The 13,373-nt window shown below is 38.9% G+C and overlaps 1 protein-coding gene across 4 annotated transcripts in view; it reads right to left on the bottom strand.

Moving 5' to 3' along the window:
• Positions 1 to 13,373, bottom strand: part of tab2 (TGF-beta activated kinase 1 (MAP3K7) binding protein 2) — a 76,300-nt gene that overhangs the window by 19,342 nt on the left and 43,585 nt on the right. For 3 of the 4 annotated variants that reach the window (XM_052095877.1, XM_052095880.1, XM_052095881.1), the window contains exons 2-4: positions 5,698 to 5,862; positions 2,823 to 4,076; positions 2,048 to 2,384 (exon numbers count right to left, since the gene is read on the bottom strand). In XM_052095877.1, the coding sequence (XP_051951837.1) occupies positions 2,048 to 2,384; positions 2,823 to 4,076; positions 5,698 to 5,799 (1,693 nt within the window). In that variant the 5' untranslated portion in view covers positions 5,800 to 5,862. The remainder of the gene's footprint in view (positions 1 to 2,047; positions 2,385 to 2,822; positions 4,077 to 5,697; positions 5,863 to 13,373) is intronic. The other variant, XM_052095878.1, reaches the window with a different exon arrangement.

Raw genomic sequence — 13,373 nt, 5'->3', positions numbered from 1 at the left:
GATGATTCATCGGACCAGACCACACTTTTTCCATTGCTCAATGGTCCAGTTCTGATACTCACGTGCCTTATGTAGGCACATTCGGCAGTGGACAGGGTTCAGCATGGGCACTCTGACCTGTCTACGGCTATGCAGCCTCATAAGCAGCAAGCTGCGATGCACTGTGTGTTTGGACACCTTTCTATCATGGTCAGCATTATGTTTTTCAGCAATTTGTGCTACAGTAGCACTTCTGTAGGATCGGACCAGACGGGCTATCCTTCACTCCCCACGCACATCAATGTGCCTTGAGCCCACATGACCCTGTCGCCGGTAAAGCGGTTGTCCTTCCTTGGACCACTTTTGGTACGTACTAACCACTGCATACTGGGAACACCCCACAAAACAAGCAGTTTTGGAGATAATCTGACCCAATTGTATAGGCATCACAATTTGGCCTTTGTCAAAGTCGCTCAGATCCTTACGCTTGCCCATTTTTCCTGCTTCCTACACATGAAATTCAAGAACTGTGGTATTAATACTGTGGCTGATTTTTCATTTAATACATATTCTGCACAGATATTTGTGATATTTAAAACCATATTGAAATAAATTGGAGTAGTTAGGCACAAATATTGCCATGGAGTGAGAAATGGACAATCTGGAGTGGAGTGTTTATAGAATGTTTTGAGCAGAGGTGAAATTGTTGCCACTCCACTCACATACTTGGATCAGAATCTGTTTTGGGGTTTTAAGAGTTGTAGTAGTCAGATAAAATATAAAAAGGGGGTTTAAAAAGGTAAAGTATACCAACTGGATTCAAATATAGTGACATAAATGATAATTCATCATGCTTTCCTTAAAATGGAAACCCACCTAGCAGAACATGAAGTGTAAATGGACAACTGTTAATGAGTTTTGTTTCATCAGGGCAAAAATCCATATAAGGCAACACAGCAATGCAACTGCTCATTACATGTCACACACAGCTCAACATTCATTCCCATTCTTAAAACACACCAGCCGGAAGTTACACACAGATTAGTCTGTGTAAGAGTAATGTTCATGAGTAAGTCTGTGCTCACAGTTCGGAAAAAATCTGCGCGTAATCAACACGACAAACGCAAATCCCAAATCAGGCATATACCAGTATCAAATAAAAATGTTCTTGGCAGCGCCATGTAGAAAAAGTTTTACAACAAACATATAAAACATATAGTGTGCCTTACAGGCAGACTGTTTCTCATATAGGGCCCCAGCGAACTGGACGTGTTTCAGTGTGTTTGTGTACAACATAAAGCATTTAGTATAAATCACACGTTACGTTTTTAGTAGAACTTTAAACTATTTAAATAAAGCAGGAGGACTCGGAGTCTATAACAGGTTCTTGTTAGGCTGTATATTGGCCTAAAGTAAAAGTACAATAAAAACTTTTCAGCAGAAAGGAGAAAATATTGAAAATCAGCTTAGTCTGTAGATGTGTATAATGAGAACAGTCCAGACTGGTACAGAGGAATCTTATAAAAGTATAACGCAAAATTGCACAATTTTACAAAATAAATAAAAAATCCTTTGTGAAAGAAAATGTGAAACAGCACTGACAACACATTTAAAAGGTTCAATGGGTCCAATTCAAGTTGTACATGCTCTATGTACAACATCTGTGAAATGCTGACAATTAGAACAGAAAAACATCTGATTCTTCCCATAAGCAAAAAATGGAAATCTATGAGTATAAAATGTGAAAAAACACATTATTCAATTAAATCAGATATTAAATGTAGGCTACACAATTGAGTTTAAATATTGAGTTTGAATATTATTTTCCCTGCCGATGCAGCCCTTGTTTCATCAGTAGAATAGTAACTGCATTTTGATGAAAGACTACGGAAATACCATTTTACTCTTTAGAATAACATGCATCAAGGTAAATCATGCCAAATAAGACATTATTTGGATTTGAATTACATAAGTAAATTCTGATGTCAACTTTAAAACTTGCAAAACATGCAGACACACTCGACTCAAACACTAAGCTTTTCTCCAGCCCTCCAACTGATTCACATACCTTGTGTGTAAGCAGCATCTTCAGCACCCATGCTCAGTCTGCGTGGCTCTGAGCTTTTGTCCACGTGAGGTGAAAGCGGGTCAGAATGGTACAGAGGCTCTGGCTCTGAGTAATGGTGATCGCCAGGTAGACTGAGTAGGTTAGTGGGCTCAAACGTTGGAGATACCACTCCAGGAGACACAGCCGGGGGTTTATTGGGGGAGACAGTGATTTTAAAGGTGTATTTGGTGTTGGGCTGTGTTACCACCACACGAGGTGACGAAGCTGTGCCTCCAGCCCCCACAGAGGGGCGAGATTTGGGCGGGTGGTGGTGGATGTAGGCGGGGCCCATGCTCACCTGTAGGGTTGTTTCGATAACAAGATTTGAGTAGACTATCCCAATACCAGTGAAATTTCTTGACTCTCAAAATAAATTTGAATACCACAGCAAAGTAGCCAATATGTTATTGAACACAGTAATTCATTTTAAAGTTAAACATTTATGTAAAAATGAACACATTAGAATAAAAGAATAGCATGTTTCCTTCAAGTGTTTTTCAATTAAGACACAATACTTCAAGTTGACAATGAAGCACATTTGACTTATAATGTGAAACCACATTACCACATTTACTGTGAGGTGCGAGCACTGTTAATACTCAAATATGCATGTTCAAAAACAGCCGCATGTCAGACAGCGTGCGCATATGGAATTGATTCAGAAAGACTGGTATCATTACATCATTTAAATTTTTAGCATGTACATTTTAGTTCAACTTATGACAACCCGACTTACCTGGCTTCCCAAACCTCGAGAAGAACCCTGAAGTGATGAATTGGCCGAGAAGTAAACAGTGGCCGGGTTTCGTCCCCCTCCATCATCATTTGATGTGTTGGCAGAAATGTAGAACTTGGGCTGTGAACGAGGGGTGTTAGGGATGATGGCACATTCATCTGATGGAGTTGTAGCAGCAGTGGGTGGAGATGCAGATATATAAACCGTGGGCTGGCTGCGGCTGAGTCCCGGACCTCCAATTGAGATCGGAGTTGAGGATCCGGTGTTGGTAGCCAGCGAAGATGAAGATGGACAGGATGAAGATGTGGGGGCAGGTCGCGGGACGGAGCTGGAGCGCAGGAGTGTAGCGGTGGCTGTGCCCGAACCTCCGGCTCCTCTCTGAGGAGACTCCAACTTTATCTCAATCTGATTCTTCTTTGGCCCTGTTGAGATGTTCTGGATGTTGTACTGGCTAAAGGAGGATGAGACTGGACTGGGAGTAGATGAGGAGGATGAGGAGGGCAAGGGTGATGAAGAGGAGGCCTGTGACACCACTGCCGAGGGTATGGAGGGGGCCTGGGTGTTTGTGGGTGAACTGATTGGCATGTATACATGTGAAGTTTGATGTTGGGTTCCACTCCAAGAACTCTGGGAGCCTGCAGGATGGGTGATCTGATATATCTGCTGAGCAGGCTGTGAGGTGGGACTGTACTGTGCTCTGCCTTGTACCTGTCGTGTAGAGCCCGGCTGGGTCACATACGGGCGAATGTAGATAGAATTTGGACTGTTCAGACCCGATTGAGGCCCTCCATGAATGTGGAGGGAGGTAGGTGTATTTCGACCGGTGTTAGGTGCAAGTGTCACTGTGATAGGGTTGAAGCGTGGGGTTGGATGTGGCCCATGACCTTTGCCCCCAATCTGGTACAGGCCAAGGTGCTGAGGAGGCTGTGGCTTGCGAGCGGACTCCATGGCACCAAATGTGCTGAGGCTTGTGGGTGTGTGTGCGGGCACAGACTGCGCTTCAGGCTTATAGAAGTCAGAGGTGGGAGACGGAGCGTTTAAAGGCCCATCGCTCACACTTGGGGTGACAGTCCTGCTGCCATTCATCCTTACTACATCTCGCTGAACAGCACCATGGGTATTCTGAGAGACGCCGAGGTTCAGCTGGGTCATGTGATTGCGAAGGTCCGTCAAACTTTGGCTGCCTTCACTATACAAGAAACCAGGACTCACCTTGGCCAGGTAATTGCAACATGCAGCCAAATCGTTCTTATTCTGAGAAAGGAAAAGATGAAAGAAATTGAGAAAGCAATCTGTCAGTATCAAATATGAGAGAAAAATTATAATGATAAATCATATCTTTATGTCAGGATCAATGTAGAATGGTACTTATATTATTTCTCAATACATCATAAATCTACTTCTAAAAAATAACCAGTTTTGTTTAAAAAAAAAAAGTCTTTAAAGTCAACATAAAACTTTGTAATAAATGGGGAGTGATCCTTAGAACTAACCGTCATAATGCTCATAACACGATTTCTTGCCGATTTTGAATAGAAACAATTGATTCCTATGGAGCCTTTCACACAAGGAACAAGCATTCGCACATCTACGAGGTTCCAGGTTTAATAAAATGAGTACTTTTGAGGATGAAAAAAAAAACATCCTGCAATTTCACATTGTATCGCACACCGTCAGGTGGCACATGAGATACATGATCAGTAGAAGGCAGACGACTCTCGTTCTATGAACAAACACTGATTTCGAATGGCTAAAAGAACCTGATAATGTGAGCTAGAGGTCTGCACCCATTGATTTTTCATGTATGACTTCTGTTATTTTCCCTTTTAAAAAATGCAATACACATTCAGAAAATTACGTTTTAGAAAAACAACCTAAATACTGATTTTGTAAATTAAATTTTCCAATTATCGTAACTCATCTGTTGGCTGATGTTTCCAGAAATGTCCATGGAAGTTCACGTAAAGGGTAACGAAGATTGACACTTTTAACCTACTTAATGTTCTACTGTTCCTTTGAGGATCATAGATGCTGGATGTTAGTTTTATATGGGGATGTAGGGTAATGTAGTGAATTATTTTTAGGGTGTCTCCCTAAATTAAATCCCATGCGAATAGGTTATGGACTTTTGACGGACTGCACGTTCCTGGGCAGATAAAGATTAAAGCGTAGGCTATTTTACCTTCTATAAAACATCCGGTTAAAATAACGATTGGTTATAATCTCATGCAAACAGACATGCTGGTAAAAACCCAGTGAATCTGTACTGTCCAACCTGTGAACACTTTAACTTTCATTGTTTCTCAAGTTATTCAAGTTCTGAAGTGGATGTTGGAGAGTAGACACCAGGAATTGTAAAACATGCTTCACATCAGATAACCTGCAGAAAACACTTGCTATTGCGTTTGCACTGTTTCTCAAGCTTTCGAGTGTTTATTTCAGATCAACAGATTGTTGCAAGAAAATTACTTGTGCCTTTAAAAATACCTTAAAAACTGAAGTGTGTAATTTCTGCACCACAAGCGTCACCAAAACAAACAGAGTGAAATTTTTCTTATTTCCTTTCCTGAATACTCCCCCACAACTGCCTTTGAACGAAAAAAAATAAATAACAGATAGTATTGCTCAAACTCACGTCACTGGTTGAGTCAATGTTGCGGTGTCTGGTTGCTCGAACAAACAGCATTTTTGTAGAGCACCAAAAAGATGAAAAACGTACAAATGGCTTTCTAATAGTTGTCTCGGTCTTAAACCAGGAAAGGAGAAAGTATATCGAAAAAACATTTCACACTTTAAACCCCTTTAAAGTCATTATAAAATTCCCACACAGGACCATTTCCAGACACACAGGTAGGGTAGAGTATGTCCGACTCACCTCTAGGACACACTGAGACACCACGTCCTCTGGAACTTCTGGAAACTTCTGGCGCAGGTGGTACAGAACCTGGTTATCAATCTGCTGGTTTCCCTGTGCCATTCGTCTACTGCCACAACAAAACGGACTCGACCACAGCACACACTCACACTAACTCAGCATCTTCTACATCAGAGAGAGAGAGAGAGAGAGAGAGAGAGAGAGAGAGAGCAAATACATTTGTGTGAACAAACCATTAAAATACAGGAAAAGCATGAAATGAAAACATGTGGGGCAGATTCTGATGTAGTAGAAATAAACACCTTGAAAAAGATTGAAAAATAAAAAATAAGCTAAAAACAGCGACTACTATGTAGGCCCAAATGTAATCGGCAAACCATTTTCTGTACTCATTTTCTGCTCCTTTTGTGTTCCACGGAGGGAAGACATTACATTTAAATGACAGAATTTTCATTTTTGAGTGAACAATTATACTGAGATGTGTGGAACTTTGTGGACGAAAAGCTTTCAAATCCATGGAGCTTTCCGTAGAAATCACAGACTGTGTGTACCTTCTACTGAGGCCTTCTAATGAGTTCAAAAAGAAGGAAAGGGAAACATTAATAAATCAACTAATATGAACATACCCCTAACAGTCTGCTAAAGCACATTAACAAGAATTTCCTGCATTATGAAAGTAGAATATGCAGGCATGATTATAATTGTTTGCAAACCCATAATGCTGCAGTGAAATTCAGGCCCTGCCCTTCGTGTTACTTTTAACCACATCATTTCAACACTTGCAGTAACAAAAACATTCCTCTGAAGGATTGCTGATTCACCGAGTTCTTCCTCAACTGATAATGCCTTTTCTGGCTATTTCTATTCAATAATGTACTATGTAATGTACTTTTCCTCTAGATTGAACAGCACTTTGGTTCAACTCCTGTTGTTTTTAAATGTTCTCTATAAATAAAGTTTGACTTGACTTAAAGATCACACTGGAATAACATAAATGTTGTCTGACTAACAAATTAGACTTTAATCATTAGACTTTTGTTCTTAACAGTGAAGTTTTGCTTTGGGGACTGGTAATATAAATATTGAAATATTATAAAAGCACTGAGCTCTGGCAGCAGATGTGACAAGTCAGGATTCACAGATTGTGATTGGCTGATTGTGCCTAGATTCTGGGCCAGTCTTTTTTTTTTTTTTTTAATTGCAGCATGAACAAAATCATACATACACTGCAATTCTACTGAAGGAGAACTTGCTTGAATTGTTGGCAATTCTAAGAATTTGCAAATTTACACTTTCAGACATGCTGTTATTCAGATGAATATGCTTGTTTGTTTTAGAAATATTCATGAATTACATATGTATACATAAAAGTTTGTCACAATACCACAGTTTAACCTTCAAACATTAAGGCAACATCTACATCAATCCGGACACATTTGAAAACACTGTTTTCGTTTTCGAAACGCTGTCCAAACTGCCGCTTTTAAATGTTTTCCAAAAGTTGTTCGTCGTCAATGAAATGTATGAAAATGCTTATATCCCCTTAATGCGCATGCAAAAAAAAAAAAAAAAAAAACGCTGTTGCATGTACGGCTGAAATGTAATTGTACACTTGTTCTGTTGCCAAACACCAATTGTGAGTAAACGTTCTGTTGCCATTGATGGAATGCAATGTGAAGGTTGTACAAAGTAACATTTACCTTTAAAAATGCTATCAAAATGAATATCAGGCACAACAGCACCACTAAAACATGGGCAGCCATCTTGATTGTTTTGGGTTGAATGGATCACATGACAACAAATAACAAACATTTTCCGATATATCCATTTCCGCAGTCCACACTACAACGTGAAGATGGCATTTTCAAATGTATCCACTTGGGAGAGCATTTTCAAAAAGCTCAGTTTTTGCTGACAAAAATGCCATCTCAGTGTGGACGGAAGGCCAACATTTAGAGAGAAAAAGATGCGCTTTCAAACTAAAATGTATTAAAGTGGACATGGTCTAAGCCTCTTCACACAGTTGCTTAATGCACACATTAGTGAATTGTGTAACAACAAAATGCCAAAAATCGTAAACAAGTCATAGATCCTAATTATATTACACACTGAGAACTTTATTAGGACCACTATGAACCTAATAAAGTGCCCGACATTGTCTTTTGCTGTTGTAGCCTATTCGCCTCAAGGTTCGAAGTGACCACATCAACAAGGCGTTTTAGTTGTTTTAGAGGCAGAGAAAGTTGTTACATTTACATTTAAGCATTTTCTTTTATCCAAAGAGACTTACAGTGCCCTTATTACAGGGACAATCCCCCAGAGCAACCAATGTTGGTGGCTGTGGGGATCGAACCAGCGACCTTCTGATTAATAGTTATGAGCTTTAGCCCACTAAGCCGCCACCACTTAAATGGGCTCCATTTTGATTTCACATTGACATTAACAGTAATTTTTGGATTGTTTGAGATGCTTTGTGTGGATAAAGCTCTTTCCACAGACCATATTCTGATTAATGGCTTACTGCTGAAAATAAAAATGACAAGTAGGACTGTATTACAACATGAAGAGGGTCTTCAGGTCTGGAAATGAGGATGATATTGAAGCAAGCTGGACTGTGTCAGTTCTGAGAAACTTTAGCACAGTATGAAGAGGGTGTAGTGTGGAATCTAGACCATCACCTGCTACATACAGGCCTGTAACATGGTGGTATAGGAAACATGCCAAGGTTTTAGCTGTCAGTCAACACGACAACCTCTCCGAGAACACAACCATAGCCTGGACTGACTGTCACTGCTGACCAAGGGTAGGATTCACTATGCTCAGATTTAGAGAAAACATACTATTTTATAATGTACATTTAGTTGGACAATCAAAAAACATTGAAGCCATTTTTCTCAGTTTCAGTGTTGGCCTAGTTACTGCATTTTGGCATTGTATGGCAGCAGTGTTGGGTTACTCAACACCTGTTCTTGCTCTCCATGAACCTGAAGGAGATATATTCCTTTGAAACCTCTCTGAAACCCCTTTTCCATAGAAATGTTGCTGGTGTTCAGCAAGGGGATCTGTGAAACTCTCCCAGTACCAGCCCTCTTGAGGTCAGTGCTCCGACATATGGTGCGGTATCCATAATTCTGGATTCAATAGTAGGGCTGGGCGATAAAACATTCTTGACATTCATCTGGGAGAAAAATTCATCTGATATCCTCAATATCAATTAGAGTAGTTTTCGATTTTGAACCTATGATCTACATTGAGACCAGGAGTGCTCATCACATCGATCGCATGACAACCACTGGTCGGTCTCGAAATTTTTTTTTTTGTGTTATTTAGATTTGTATTCTTTTTGTGGAAGTTCCAGAATTAAAGTATATTTTCAATCCAAATTTTTAAATCAAAATAGACATTTGTTCATCGAACAAGGAAAAGTATGCAAGTCTTTTTTATTTCCTCGCCTCTGTAGTCGTGTGCCGTTTAACTGACAGGTGGCTTGTGGGTGTGTGGGTGTGTGGTGTGTGTGTGTGTGTGTGTGTGTGTGTGTGTGTGTGTGTGTGTGTGTGTGTGTGTGTGTGTGTGTGTGTGTGTGTGTGTGTGCTTTACACGCACGCGCGTGTACTCAAAGAGGGCCTGCACTATGGATATGCGCCTAAATGGGACAAAATGCAGATTTGTATCAAAATGTCGGACTTTAAGTGTAACCTAAGGCTTTGTTCACACTGTAGGAAAAAGTCTAAAAAAAATTTAGACTAACAGTTCAAACTGCATAACCATATGTGGACAGATCTGATTTTTTGCTGTTCAGACTGCAGTCGCTTTTGCTAGCACATCCACATTAGTTGTCATGTAATGTTGAAAATTTGCATTTGTTCACCATGCATGAGTGTTATCAATGGATGTTTTTCATGAGGGCATCCAAATATTTACACATTCTTCACAGAAAATGGCTTAAAAACAGAAGACGTAGCATATGCAATGTTTATTGCAGCTAGGGATTACAACTGTCCCATTTTTGCCAGATGTCCCCTTATTCATCCCAAATGGGACAAGCCTATTGTTTTAGCGGGTAGCGAAACATCTCCTATTGAAGGCTTTGTAGCCCATTTTAAAGTGTAAAGGGTCGGACAGCGAGACTTTTGAAGAGGACCCCTTTCCTGTATTAAAGCGCTCAAAATGCTCAAGCACCCTGTAACATACATATGGGTACATTCCAATCAGAAGAGAATCCCTCATACTTCACCTTCCACTGTCGGAGGGCTGAAAGGTTTAATAAAACGGTCATGCTGAACTCACTTTTTACATTATTTTTTATTGAAAATTATCTTGTAATGATCCTGTAAAGGCAACGTTTATGCCATTTGGAATGCAGTACATGTCTTCTCATCGCAACACCTGACAAAATAACCAGTCGCACACAACAAATGATGGGGAAAAAAACACATGAAATCCAATCTGACTGTTCAGACTGAGAAACATTAAGAAAAATCTGATTTTAATGAGCTTGAAAAATTCATTTGTGTTGTTTTTGTCCTGTTCAGACTACAAAAACCTAAACGGATTTTAGTCAGCCTGGCTAAAACAATTAGATATTTTCTGCCTGTGAGATCAAAGCCTAATAGACAAGCCGGTGTCTAGCAGAGCATGTGAGCAGAGCAGGAGCGTATTTCACGAGACCGCGCTCAGCTCCGATATGGCCACTCACTTTCCGCTCCTACCAGAATGCGCTACATTTCTCGTGTGGCCAAATTAGTATGCGTGTGCTTCTACACTGAAAAATAACTGGTGTTGGCGGCTGTATCAGGACCAAGATTTTAAACGGAGTGGATTATCCGAGCTGAGGCAAAGTTTAAACTCTGTGTGATTCGCGAGCTGACAGTATGAAGGTAAATCAGTAGCAAAACTTGAGAGCTTGCATTATTGGATTTGAGAACTTGTACAATAAATATTTGAAGTTGAATGTTGCAATCTGTACTCAGACAATAATTCAAAGCTTGTGTCTTGAATTCACAATTGCAAACTATTCAGAAATGTGTAAAATTACATTCACATAAATACAATTACAGACACAAACTTGTATTACACATTACATTTTGTACTTTAATTTTCACAGTACAATCACAAATCGGCACTTACAACATCTAAAAATCTGGCACTGCAACTTAAATCTTCACGCCTTAGTTTTGCAACAACTTTTGTCAAAAACCAGTAGCAAAACTCACTGCCCTTGTAAATACCTCATGTGAGACAGCAAGACCAGTGTTCTACTTTGTGTATGACACAAGTAATTTTTCCAACAATTGTTTACAGACAGATTGTTTCACATTTAATTGGAAAATTCAGAAAATTCCAGAAAATGATGGCAAGCATTTAGCCAATTAGCTTCTGATAGGATGTGTACTGAATTGGAGGAGTACTTGTGATATTTTAAGGCCTACCTTCAAACTCAGTGCCTCTTTTCTCATCATGAGAAAATCTAAAGAAATAAGCCAAGACCTCAGAAAAAAAAAAAATTGCAGACCTCCACAAGTCTGGTTAATCTTTGGGAGTAAGTTCCAAATTCCAGAAGGTACCACATTCACCTGTACAAACAATAGTAAACAAGTATAAACACCATGGTACCACACAGCCATAATATTGCTCAGGAAGGACACACATTCTGTCTCCTAGAGATGAACATAGTTTGGTGTGAAAAGTGCAAATAAATCCAAGAACAACAACAAAGGACCTTGTGATGATGCTGGAGGAAGCAGATAGACAAGTATCTATATCCACAGTAAAACAAGTCCTATATCAACATAATCTGAAAGTTTGCTCAGGAAGAAGCCATTGCTCCAAATCTGCCATAAAAAAAAGCCAGACTACAGTTTATAAGTGCACATAAGGACGAAGATCTTACTTTTTGGAGAAATGTCCTCTGGTCTGATAGAACAAAAATGTAACTGTTTGGCCATAATGTCCATTGCTATGTTTGGAGGAAAAAGGGTGAGACTTGCAAGCCGAAGAACACCATCCCAGTATCATGTTGTGGGGGTGCTGTGCTGCTGGAGGGACTGGTGCACTTCACAAAATAAATGGCATCATGAGGAAGGAAAATTATGTGAATATTTTGAAGCAACATTTCAAGACATCAGCCAGGAAGTTAAAGCTCATCGCAAATTGGTCTTCCAAATGGACCATGACCCCAAGCATACCTCCAAAATTGTGGCAAAACTGCTTAAGGACAACAAAGTCAAGGTATTGAAGTGGCCATCACAAAGCCCATACCTCAATCAGATAGAACATTTGTGGGCAGAACTGAAAAAGCATGTGCGAGCCAAGGAGACCTACAAACCTGACTCAGTTACACCAGTTCTGTCTGGAGGAATGGGCCAAAATTCCAGCAACTTATTGTGAGAAGATAAGCTTGTGGACGTCTACCCAAAACATTTGACCCAAGGTAAACTATTTAAAAGGCAATGCTAAAAAATTGCATTTTTTAGCATTGCCTACTGGGAATGTGATGAAAGAAATAAAAGCTGAAATAAACAATTCTCTCTACTATTATTCTGACATTTCACATTCTTAAAATAGTGATCCTAACTGACCTAAGACAGGGAATGTGTTTAATTAAATGTCAGAACATTTGAAAAACTGAGTTTAAATGTATTTGGATAAGGTGTATATAAACTTTGACTTCAGCTGTAATATTAATCGAATGTAGAATTTCTTATTTGAAAAAGTTAAAATGTGATACAAACAAATTAAATTAAAAAAATCACTTTCACATATTTTTCAGGACTTATTCTGTTTGTTCCTGTCATGCAACTGATCAGCATGAATGTAGCCAACTATTTTGCAAAGTTTATTTGTTTGTGATCTTATAGAGAAGGTAAATGAGACTTTATTAATTGAACATTGAGAATTCATATTGTGTATTAAATGACTTTATTCTGATTAGGGTTAATCAGAATAAAAAAAAATAATAATTTTTGTCATACTTTCAAGTATCATTTAAGTATTTTAATTAATTGAGATATCAAACCTCATACATCAAACCGAATCGTGACTGAACAGCTATTTGTCATCACAACACTTCATATTTATTTCCACTGATTACATGGGGGTTACAGTGTATTTTTATTGTATACAGTATATTGTGTATATACTGTATATAATTTTTTTTTGTATACAGTCTTCTGATTTTGTGTATACTGCATATTGTGTTGTGTAACATGATGTGAAAACTATCTTATGTGTAAATCAGATGTTTATTGTAATTGTCATACTACTATGTTGCTTGAAACTGCACCCAATACATTCCCTGTTGCCCTTGTGTATATGGCTGAGTGAAAATAAAGGTATTTGATTTTGATAAAAACAAATATTTAAAAAGTAGGTCTTCACGTCATATTTATAAAAAATAATCAATAGCATGAATATACATGATTGTTTTTCCATCAACATGGTAGCGAATATGAATAATAACCACTTGAACCTTCATCAAATGTCATTGTGTGCTGTGCCCACAGACAATGCCAGAATCAACATTAGATGTTTTTAAAAAGTCAGGATAAAATTCAGTGGGGAACGCCAGTCTAATATGTTCAAGGAATAAATCTGATGAATAAATAAATCTTTTTCACTTAAGTCATCTCAGTTGAAGCTTGTTTTGCGTTCATCCACAGTGCATTCAGATGCCACAA

This window comes from Xyrauchen texanus, chromosome 28, assembly GCF_025860055.1.
Source record: "Xyrauchen texanus isolate HMW12.3.18 chromosome 28, RBS_HiC_50CHRs, whole genome shotgun sequence".
Taxonomy (NCBI): domain Eukaryota; kingdom Metazoa; phylum Chordata; class Actinopteri; order Cypriniformes; family Catostomidae; genus Xyrauchen; species Xyrauchen texanus.
Note: the sequence above shows the minus strand (reverse complement) of the source record. Positions and strands in the feature narration are given on the sequence as shown.